We start from the raw sequence: 12,584 nt of genomic DNA on the forward strand, positions 1-12,584 counted from the left end.
GAGCAGTAACACTGTTTGTGAATAGATAGTGAACATTCATACACAGTGAACTGAAGGCAGTGATTTGGTAACAGAAATGTATTATGATTATTACCAGGATTTATATAGCACCAACATATTGTGCAGAACTGTAAAATAGGGGTTGAAAATGACAGACAGATACAGGCAAGTGAGATAGGAGGAGGAGAGGACCCTGCCCAGAGGAGCTTACAATCTAGCAGGTGGGGGAAGTATCCACCAGTAGGGGGGGGGGGAGGTATGGAAAGGTGGGAAGTAGTGAGGGTTTCAGAGACAGAAGAAGATGGGTGGGCAAGTTAGAAAAATGGGATTTTAAGTGTTTTTTTAAATGAGCAGAAAGTAGGAGCAAGAGGAATAGGACAAGGAAGACCATTCCAGAGAGTCAAGGAAGTTCTAAAAAAGTCTTGGAGCCGTGCGTGTAATGAGGTTAAGAGTGAGGAAGTCCTCAGTAGGTCATTGGAGGAGCGAAGAAAGCGGCTTTTTTACCAGGTCAGAAATTAACGTGGGACAAGAACTGTGGAGGGATTTGAAGGCAAAGCACAGGAGCTTGAATTTGATTCTACGGTGAAATGGGAGCCAATGAAGAGAACTACAAGGAGATGCAGCTAAAAAGGAGTGGTAGGAAGGATGGATAGGTTTGGCTGCAGCTTTAATAATAGACTGTAGAGGGGAGAGTCAGGTTAGTGTAATACCAGAGTGGAGAATGTTACAGTAGTCCAGATGAGAGATAAGGAGTTTGGTGGTCTCTAGAGACAGTTAAGGGCGATTTTGGAAAAGTTGCACAGGTAAAAGTGACAGGACCTGGAAATGTTCTGAATATGAGCAGTAAACGGGTAATCAACAGGTAGGAACACGTTAGGGGAAGATTTGGAATCGAGGAGCCAGATTCATCAAGCAAAATCGTAAGTTTGCTCTCGCACGTATTCACAATCCGGCATCAGACCCCTCAAACCTATCAACAGATCCTCAGCCAATGTATTCAAATGTTTCAAACATATGTATTAGCTTAGAAATAAGTATATTTTTAAATGACCTAATATTTTCATGTTTGGAAAGAGTTAACTGATTTCAGCTGTTTACATACCAAAATGCTTACAATGCCTGACCCGAGGATCCACCTGGTGATAAATCCCTGAGAACTCTGGAAGGTGGGACCTCACTTTTGCCAGTGGACTAGATCATTCACCCATGTTCTTTTTTGCTTCTATAGAGATTGTGTGTGTGTGTGTTGCGCGCGCACACACACACACACACACACACACAGTTATGAATACATGTATAGATATGTATGACAAAATATTCAAATACATATAAAGTATAAACATATTAAAATATATCTATATATCTAAATATACAGGGGAAACCCTGATGATGCTTGAGCCATCATCAGGGTTTCCCCTGTATATTTAGATATATTTTAATATGTTTATACTTTATATGTATTTGAATATTTGTTCAGCCAATCACAGACCACTGGAGGTGAATGAGGAGACTTGTCCTCATTTAACCCCTAGTGCCTGCGGATCCCACACTGTCAGTAGTCCCACAGCTGTGCTCATGACATGAATACAGGCGTGGGAATCATGCTTTCATTGTGGGATAACCAGGAAAAAAAATGTTTTAAAGTTACACTAAACACACACATTTAATAAATGACTTTGTCATTAATGTCTCCTCTACTTTGTTTTAAATTATTTTTTATTAGATAGCTGTTCACTGGTGTCCAAATGTAAAGGATCATATCATTAAATGATTATGGAATGTCCAAAAAAAAAAAAACAAACAACCAAATTTCAAATACCTTGCTTTTTGCTTTGGTGTGGTATGCTAATCTATGTTGCTACATTTTATACTTTGCTTACCATTTAACACAATAGCTGTTTTTGTTTTTTAAACTTTGAATGTTTCAATGTCCATTTTACAATTAAGAAGTCAATGTTAATGCTATGTTATTGTGTTTGTAGCCATATTGTTTCATTGCAATAATAAGTCTTTATTACCACCTTTAAATGCTTGTTCTGCATACATTTTTCTAATCTAGTTTTCCACCCTTGAAAGGTCCAAACTGCATATTGGTTTAGTAAGAATTTTTTGAAGGCAATATTTCTTGGGCCTTTTTTTTTAACTATTTTGGCTTTATATGGGAGTGTGGGTTTACATGTTTGGTGTTTGTGTATTTTTTTTTATTAATATTTTTGTATTGTTATATGTAAATTTGGTGGTGTCTGTGTGGTCTCTATATTTTAATGTGACCTTTTAGAAAATGTGTTTATTTTGAATAAAACGGTTTTTAAAAAATTGTATATGTTTATTTTATTTTTGTAATCTCCCAGGATCTTTTAACCTTGGATGATCAAACAGACCTACAATTTAACAAGTCAATTGTGATTGTTTTGAAGCATTTCCTTTCTATGAACTGTTGAAAGGCTAAAACAGCACAATTGTCTTATTTAAACTCAGTTCTGTGATGTGCATTGTTGTACTTCATGTGCACATATGTATGTATGCATTTATATGTGTGTACATTGTGGTATACCACCCTTGTGGAATCACCTTTTCTGGGGTAAAAGGTACTCTCAGACTGCAGGAGAGGTGTATAAAACACACTGGAGACAGTAGATAAGATTGGAACTGACCAGCAGTTGATTTTAATAAAAGGTTGCAAAGGATAAAACAAAACAAAAATAAATCCTAGCCAGTCAGGCATTAACTAAACAGCAGGCAGATTCCTCTCTACCAGTTGGTGGCTAACCCAGCCAACTCAACACAAACCTTCCAGCAACCTTTACTCAGCAGCTTCCCTGTACCTCAGTTTAGAGAGAGGTTCCTTCCTCTCCTTCCGTTTTTACCTGCTGCTCACAGCTGTGTAGTAATTAATGGCCAGACAAAACCAAACTCTAGCCTGGATCAGAACACTTCTGAGTGATATACAAAACCCAGGTCTGGAATCCCAGCAGACCTGTTGCTAGGTAATCTCTCCCATAAGAGAGGAAAACAAGGAGAAATATATCTTCCCTCCAAGATGACCCCTTTTGCCATGTCACAACATATACATATAAAAGAGAAATTAGAAAGAATTAGACAAAGAGGGTTTTTTTGGCGTATTGCTTAACATGCTTCAAACTGGACCTGGACCTCCTTCCATCACCATCAGGTGTGTTAGAATGAGTATGCAACTCAGCTGGACAACTAATTGACAACCAGTTTGGACAGCAAGTGGAAGTGTGTTTGTATACAATAGGGCTAAGATCAGGCAGCACAGCACAATGACAACAGACTTATAACACTACCACAAATGAACAAAGGAGTTGTGTAGAATAGTGGCAGCAAATCAACATGAGTGAAATTATGTTAAAGGAAAACTACAGCTTATTCAGCAAATGTCAGACTATTAAAAAATCAAATAAAAGAAATAAAAACCATGATAATTTATTCATAAAAGGAATATGTACATAATGCATTCAGATGACAATCTGACTTTGAGAATGTGACAAAGGCAACGAGGGGGGTCAAGTAGCAGTTTGTAGTAGAAACCATGCATACATTTGTACGAATTATTTGTGGATTAAATGACAAAACATTGCTGAAGAATTGCTAAACAGAATCCGTAATTAGAAACCAGGCACAAAAACATTGCAGCAACAGATGAAGCTAAAAAAGTTACAAAAAGTCACATCAATGCATACCATCCAAGCAAACTTACTTGATTAGTACCCCCCACAAACCAGTCCAGTTAAAATAGTAAAAATGAAAAAGCATACAGATTTATACACATTTAAATGTATGTTCCTTGATACATGTATTATAACATCTTTGGCAACAATCTTTTTTTCAAATATTTGATTTCTCTAAAGCCAAACTAGAATGAAATTTGAATCAGATCCAAAATGCTTGGTCATTTTTTTTTTAACATTCATACTATTGTGAGATGACATATAATAAAGTGCTATTTTCTATATATATAGCTTCATATAAATAGATTTGCAGTGATGCAACCAAACATAAAAGTATCAAAACAACAACTGCAACAAACCCAAAGTATATATTTGTTCAATTTTGTGAATTAGTATAACATAAAAATGTAGCACCAAAAAAAAAGTGCAAGCACTAAAGATTCCAATTGACCTGTAATGGACTGTAGATGCGCACAGAACAGACATCACCATTGACAGAGCTTAACAGATCCTCCTGAATCTGGGCCCCCACTGCTCATGTATTAATGCTGTAAGTCGGCAGGCGACTGCACTAGTACTCGGCTCGCCGTAATAGGCCACGGTCAGCAGTGCGTATTTTTGTGCGGCGAGTTTACGCTAATTCTTTTGATAGATTAGCCCCTATGTATCTATGTAAATGTTTTACATTCTTCATCAATTTCTAGCAGACCACGGGAGAGAAAAAAAAAATCCTTGTTCTTTGCCTGTCATATAGAAATGATTGCTGGAAACTGATAAGTTGCTAAGACCAACAAGAAATTCTTCCTAAAGCACACGTTTCATACCTCTCTACCTTTAGTAGATGAATGCTAGAACACAAGTAATACTTCTACATTTCCCATCATGTGTCAAAAATAATGATAAAAGCACTTAAAATCTTACCTAATGGAGTTTGAGTATTCAATCCACTTTTCCCATTTTTCTGTAAGGGAATACAAAGATAACACATTATACAAATCTATATAGAGCAATAATGAACAATGTACATGAAGTTCACTTAGACTAATGCTTATTTAATGTGGATCTACAGCTTCACAAAATATCACAGCATGACAATAGGTCGTAAAGTACACAATTATCATGAGCTTTACATAAATGAGATTTTAAGTGCACTGAAAGTCATATTTTTCACATTATGAATAAAACATGGAAGGGTTCGAACTTCTGACAGCTTCTTATCTCCCACTGTGGAGATTTGCCCTATTTACACAGATGGCAATTGTCAACAAGACTATAGGTGAGAAAATTAAATATTGAGTTGCCATGACTGGAAGTGAGGGAAAATCTCCCCAACAGAACAGACTGAAGAAAGGACATGAAAATGTAGATAGATATTCCATATTGCAACAAAAGCAAAATGTTTTAATTTAAATGTACTTTAAATAGCATTGGTAAATCAATTATGTAAAAGATTTGGAAATGATCACATATTTCACCATATATTGCAATAGATACATTAGGGATAGCATGTTTAAATACAGCTTCACCTGAGTAGCTTATAGACTAATAAAACACCTGTGATGTTATGTCCCTGAGCTTTCCGTCATTGCCACAAAAAGTGGCAGCACGAGAGCTCAGTGGTTAGCACTCTGGCCTTTGCAGGGCTGGGTTCAAATCCCAGCCAGGACACTATCTGCATGGAGTTTGCAGGTTCTCCCCGTGTTTGTGTGGGTTTCCTCTGGGTACTCCGGTTTCCTCCTACATCCCAAAAGCATGCAGTTAGGTTAATTGCCTTTCCCCAAAAACTGACCTTAGATTGTATTAAAAGGTTAACATATATAAAGAAATTAACATATGACTGCATAGTTATGGGATCAGGACACAGGCTGTCCCTCCCCCTCTCATAGCTGTGCGAGTCTTTTGAAAAAAAAAAAAGAAACAAACATCGTGCAATGTCTCCGCCCAGTGGGCGTCTGTAATGATGACATCAGAGCAGTGTGTGTAAATGGTGCATGACATTCCTCAGCTTTACAGCTCTCTGTGTATAAACCTTCAGATCCCCTAAACTGTATGTCATAATGACTTTCATTTATGGGGATCAGAATTGTAAAATCTTGTGAAAATACAACATTGGGGTTTCAGTATTAAAAACTAGTGCGCCTTGGAGTCCTAAATTAAAAATGCAAATTGGGGACCCCCGGGGCCACTTACATAGAAAGGAGCATTGGGGAAGGGCCCCTAAATTTATACTCATCTCTCACAAATCTATAACTGTCATACTATGTTACCCCATCTTCTTTGAACCCCAATTTCCCTAGAATGGTGGGGTGTGCAAAGCCGAAAATGTAGGGGGGCACACCTTTTGATAACCAACCCCCCCACACACACACACACACACACACACACACACACACACACACACACACACACACAATAAAATTTAATTACTGTGGCAAACGCACTGCCGTTACACATTACTGCCCATTTCTAACACTGAAAACCCAATTTCTCTGGAATGGGGAGGTGTAGGAAACTGAAAATGTGTGGGGAACATCTGTGGATAACACCCCCTAAAGTATTATCACAATGGCATCATTAGAACATAAAAAAACTCTGCCCATTAAAACGAAATTGGGGTTTAGGTACTGGTAGGGTAGGTCATGTGTAACAGGCCAGCTTCTTTTGATGGGCAGACTTTATGTAATGATGCCATAGAGATGTAAGTTTGGGAGGTGTTAGCCACAAATGTCCCCCACTTGCACCTATGATTCTGTTTATCTCCATCTCTCTGTTCAAGAGCAATTGGGGTTCAAGGTAGGGAAGAGGACAGTTTGATGGACAGAGGTTTGTATGTTCTCATGATGCCGTGCTAACAAAATTTTAGGGGTTTAAACATCTGTTCCCCACTTGCACCTATATTTTCAGTTTCCTGCACCTCCCCATTCCAGATAATTTGGGATTCAAAGAACAGAAGCAGAAAGGGCAGGACAGTATTACAACTATATCTTGGTGAAAGGTAAAATATTTAAGGGGCCCCCACCCTAATGCTTCTTGCTATGTAAGTAGCCCCAGGGGTCTTTAATTGGCATTTTCAATTTTGGGCTCCTAGGTGCACTTTTCTATAAAACAGCAACCCAAATGTTCAATTTCCACAAGTTTTTAAACTCATGATGCCCATATTTTAGAATTCTTGAAATTAAAAAAAGAAATGTTGGTTATTAGTAGCTATAAGAGTCCCCTGCGTACCCTAAAAATTTTAGGTAATTACAACCAACAATTTAGGAAATTTAAAGGATTGAACACAATGAGTTGTTAGGCTGCAGAATCTGACAAGCAGCCTTTACACACACTGCGGATTCATAGATTTCACAGGCAGTTTTTGTTTTGGGCAGTGATGAGAGGAGGGCACTGGCTGTCCTGCTCCCCATCTGCGATCACATGCATAATGCTCTTTGTGTTACCTAGGTATAGCACTAGGTGCTGACATCTGAAGGTAGGCTGAATTCACATTGGCAGTAGGGTTGCATATGCTGTGTTTACCCCTCACTTACCTCTCGCCAGGAACCAATGCTGCTTGAAAAACTGCTAGGCCTGAAAAGCCCAGCACTTACCACCTGTTACCAATCCCAGGTGCTCAGCAGTTATCACCGTTACCAATCACAGGTGCTTGGCACTTACCGCCTGTTACCAATCCCAGGTGCTCAGCAGAGGTGCCTAGCAGTTGCCAAGTAGTCACATCTGACACAATAGCAGGCGTTACTGGATACCTATAGCATAAATAACTAGGAGCTCCAAATTTTTTTTTCCTGTGTCTAGCCCCGCTCACTTCTTTACCACCCAGCTACAGTTTCCCTCCACCCGGCTAAAAAAAAATTCTGGGGAGAACACTGCTATGGTGGGGACATTAGAATGTGAGCTCCTTTGAGGGCACAATTAGGGACATGACTATGAACTTTGTACAGCGCTGCGTAATATGTTGGTGCTATATAAATACTGTGTAATAACTACACCACAACGGCAACTTGAAAACATAAAAGTAGTGCAGCACACACCATTCCATTCACTTTCACCGCAACTGCATAGTGGTGATTGTGTATGAAAATATTAGTGGTGAGGCTTTCTTGTGTTACTGCTAGAAAGCTAATTGAGTGTTCATGTTTTTTTTACCAAGTTAAATACAAGAACATGGAATACTTAATACATGTACTGTGGATTTTTGTGAATATATTGTGTCTTCTTTCCCACATTGGTTTAGGTGGGAGTGACCTGATAAGAAAGTTGTGTTGGTTGATGCCCCAGCAGCTGGTAATATACAGTGTTACAATCTGATTGGATAAGATCAGTGTATAATTGGTAACTTCAGATATCATAGAATGGAGTGCTGATGCTGACATTTTCTAGATATATGTAAAGAAATGCCAGCTTTTCCCTGCCTGACTCTTCCCAGTTAGATGATCTGAAAATAAGGACTCCCTGGGGTATACCAAGTTCTTGCTCTTGGAACTGTTGCTGTTTTGAACCATTCTACAGATCCAATAAAGATAAGTACTAACCTTTATTTAAGCAGCACCTAAGTGTTTTGTGATGTTATTTAACCCTTCCTGACACCTGTAGTTCCACAAGTATTTTAACCTTGTTACACAGCGCCACTTGATAGATAGTTGTAAAAAGTGCCAATAAACAGCAAGGCTGCCAGCTTATGATTGGCTAATCACCACTTATAATAAGGGGTCAAGCTGAAAGGTGACATTATTTTTAGAGGTTAATGCGAGAATGGTGATCTGTCGGATCGCCCTTTCTAAATAGACCCCTAGTTGTCTTAAGCATGTCTAATATTACATATATTAAAACCAAGAGAAAGTGTTTTGAAACACGATAATAAATTCCCTTGTAAACTTGCATATTATATTACAAGCCAAATTACTACAATTCTCCAACTATGAGAAATTATTTAAAAAAAGTAATGTAAGTAAGCAAGTGCTGACAAAATAAAGTGCATATCCTGCAGGGACATGACGGGTAATATTGGTAACTGTTCGCTGTCCTCTGCCAGCCTTTTTTTTTGACACTTTAGAGACACACTTCCAGAGTCCCATATAGTTTTAAAAAAAGGTCATCAATAATTATCATTAAAAAATGGCAATTCCACAGCATTAGTTGTCATCATTTAAAGTTTGTTTTTAAAATGTATTTTTTTTTTTATAAAGAAACATTAGTATGTAAATCACTTAATAATGATGGTTATTAGACTTCTGCATACCTTTATGATAATACACAAGATTTTAGCCCATTGATGATAGATGTATTACAAAGCACAAAGGCAACCAAAAGAATGTACATAAAAAAAACTAGAAAAATATAATATTGTGTGATACTTTCCCCTCCTCCTAGATTGTAAACTCTTCTGTCCTCTTCCTCCTCCTGTGTCACTGTCTGTATCTGTAATTTGCAACCCCTATTTAATGTACAACACAGCATAATATGTTGGCACCATATTATTCCAGTTTATTGGTATTATTATTAATAATATAGGTATTACAATAATAAAATTCTAATGAATCTTCTTTGAACAGTGCTAAATACAACAGATGTAATCTTGAAGATTTCCAGTAGAGGACAGCAAAGAAATTGCTTTGTCAAAAGAGCAAAAATAAAATCTACTTCCACTGAAAATAGAAAACTTTCTTCTTTGTTTGTGTACTTATAAAAGCTGTTTTTGTGCAGTTAGCTACCTAAATTCAAAATGACTATAAATTAACATCTTTTTTGAATATGATATAAAAAAAAACACACACAAGTATCTAGCGTCAATAAATCAAACACAATTAATGCAATTCTAGAAAACGTTTCATGCTCATGCAAGTGACTTCTATGCATCTGAAAGCATGGACTTCCCCAGAAGACATAAACATGATTTGGGGTAAAATTTTACATACATTTTTTTAGTTTGTTTTATTAAATGCACACTATAATTAATAGTGATAAAACTATAATGAAACAACCTGTTTTAGTTGGTTTTGGAGCTGTATGCCCTAATAGCTAAACCCTACAGATATCTGTGGTTAAAATTAAGAAAAAAAAATTACAGGGAAATCCATAGTCTAAAGCTGAATAATGGTATGTTTTTTTTTTTAAGTATAAGTTTTTTTTTTTAGTTCCTACAGCAATCAAGACAGAATGGAGCGCAAAGCCTCCCAGGATACATATGTCACGCATCCCGGGCGGCTGTTGGCTGCTCCTTCTGTGCATACCCTAATTTCCGGCATTCACAGAAGGAGACATGTATTGGAAGAAAAAAAAATTGTGCATCCTTTTACCCCATCTACGTCACCTGACCTTATGCCTGGGCAGTGGAAGATCAGGTGACGTAGGCAGAAGAACCCGAAAATGCCCAGCACTTCCTCTGCACCAGACCAAAGACTGATACCAGGACAGAGCAAGACCCAAACAAAGAAACCTCCCATATCCCGTATCCGCGGGATTAAGGGTACTTTTTTTTTTTAGTTTTGGGTTTATCTAGCTTTAGATAGACTAGGTTGTATATTGGACTTATTAAATTAAGAAACAAGTACGGTAGAACAGTAAACTATATATAATATTAAACTACAGCAAAGAAGCCTAATCAATAATAAGTGAAGAATTCTGACTGGCTTCAATGGCTATCTGCATTCACAGCTCCTCATGGGCCCTTCATTACCCTCTGAATAAAAACAGAAGCTTGACAAGTGTTTACAGCACAAAGCAGAACAAACCATCATATGTTTTTAACCAGAGATTATTTTAAATTTTCAGATGCATCTTCTTTATTCTTTATACATCTTCCCACACAATCAACACTTATCTCACATCACTAAAACAGTGAAGCTGTTTGGTGTAAAATAGGCCGCCCTTTACAAAGTGAAAAACACCTGTCTGATTGAAATTCAGCTCTGTGCTCATCACCGAAGCCTCTCTTCTTCATGCAATATATTAGGGATTATTTATGAAACCTTGAAGAATGAAACTCTGCCCACAGCAAGCGGATTCTTGCTAGAAAAATAAGAGCTAATTTGTGTTGTAAAAATTACTATCTTTTCCAGGTTGTAAAGAAAACCTATGTTAAATTTTAGTTATTTTAGCTATGGTCTGTTGCTGTCAGGTGGCAGCAGAAATAGTTACCTTTTTACTCATGCACCCCTCCGGCACTGTCCCTGCAAATACCGCATTTTACTGGTATAGAAAATTATGTCTGCCCCTAGCCACAAACTTGGGCACAATGCCAGAGGCCAGCAAGAAGTGGTTATTGCACTATACAAGGACGTGATAAAGAGACACTACTTTACAGTCCATTAGGGAGGACACGAAGAAAAAGCACCAATATTTTTGGAATAAGCAGGCCCCCTATCAACAACTAGATTACAGCAAAGTGAACCAATCAAGAATTAGTCTATGTAAAGAGGAGTATCAGGAGGGATTCTTTCTTTTAAGTTTTGACAAAATTTGGACATAACTACAAGCAATAATGGCCAATCAAGGACCTAGGATCACGTTGAACTTTAGGATATGACAGTCACGTGTGTCACTATGATGTTGATAATTGATAATCTTATAAACAACAACCAAGAACTAATCAATCACCTACCATCCTATACCTATGACATTTCCTTGATTTTATTCACAAAATAGTTTTCTAACCCACATCAGTATATTAAGCAATACCAAGACTGATCTTTAGAACTACCTTTATTGAAAATTTCTAATCAACTACAGCCTCTGAAAAGAATCTTTTTTTGGGTACTCAGGCGTGGACTCTCTCCTTGGTACCTCCCCTCCTTCCTCACTTTCCTTGTTTTTAAAGCACAGTGACTACATTATTTATAGTTACCATTTCTTTATTTCTCTGATCTCAACAACCCCCTGAAGAAGCCTTATTGGCGAAACGCGTTGGGGTGGGAGACAATCACAATAATTTAGTTCATCAATTGTAAATTGTAAACACTGTATTCTGTGTGTATGATTATAGATATGATTCAATCCCTTCATAGAAGAGAAATTTGATGTTAATATTAGGATCATAATAATTTTGATTAATAAACACTTATATTTTATTGACGCAATAGCCTACTCTACTTCTCTTATCTTTCCCTTCAATTAGTCTACGTATGCACATCAGTAAAAAAAAAAAAAAAAAATACTAACTATATTATTGCAATATAATACAATTACAATAATAAACTGCTAATAAGCATATTAGGAAAAGAAGAATGTTCCTCTATAACTCCCAATCCTTTTAAGTCATTTTACATTGCAAAATGAATGATACAATTGTGAGTGAAAACCATGGAGTTGAAGAAGAAAGTTGGCATTGGTTTTAGGGCTTTCTTGTTTGACACAGACATCAAATGCAAGTTTTTAAATTCCTATTTACCTCACCGGTGTAATGTGAATGACAGTTCACCTGCCTTGTGTTTCATTGGAAGAGGCACGTCCTATTGAGAATGCAACTCACACAGTTTTTGTATTGCTCATTCAAATTCATATGTCTGAGAGTCACTGTATTTGAGTATTTTGAAATTTCCATGCACAAAAAAATTTGCAAATGTTTTCCAGGAAACCCAATTATCTTGCACTCGGAGTGGGCCACATCTCAGTGAACACTGCATGCAATTTCACACTAAAAATCAGAGCAGGTTAGCTTATCAATTATAAACACAAATATAAGCTCAGACTAAAAGCTTTGTTCTCAGAAAAAAAAAAGCACGAAAAGCACTAAGACCTAAGAAAATGTTCTGAGCAATTGTGTCCAGTTAAGTGGAGATGCATTTTCAATGAGTGCAAGGTCGAATACATTCCAATGTTTCTAAATTCTGTCTGCACAACTCAGCAAATTAATCTGCTTTCTTTTCATATATTGCATTAAGACATGTTGCCTAG

General features: G+C 37.2%; 1 protein-coding gene across 1 annotated transcript in view; it reads right to left on the reverse strand.

Moving 5' to 3' along the window:
* Nucleotides 1–12,584, reverse strand: part of B3GLCT (beta 3-glucosyltransferase) — a 180,610-nt gene that overhangs the window by 129,261 nt on the left and 38,765 nt on the right. The window contains exon 3 of the mRNA XM_072401948.1: nt 4,614–4,653. Within this exon, the coding sequence (XP_072258049.1) occupies nt 4,614–4,653 (40 nt within the window). The remainder of the gene's footprint in view (nt 1–4,613; nt 4,654–12,584) is intronic.

The sequence above is a fragment of the Pyxicephalus adspersus genome, chromosome 1, assembly GCF_032062135.1.
Source record: "Pyxicephalus adspersus chromosome 1, UCB_Pads_2.0, whole genome shotgun sequence".
NCBI classification, from domain to species: Eukaryota; Metazoa; Chordata; class Amphibia; order Anura; family Pyxicephalidae; genus Pyxicephalus; species Pyxicephalus adspersus.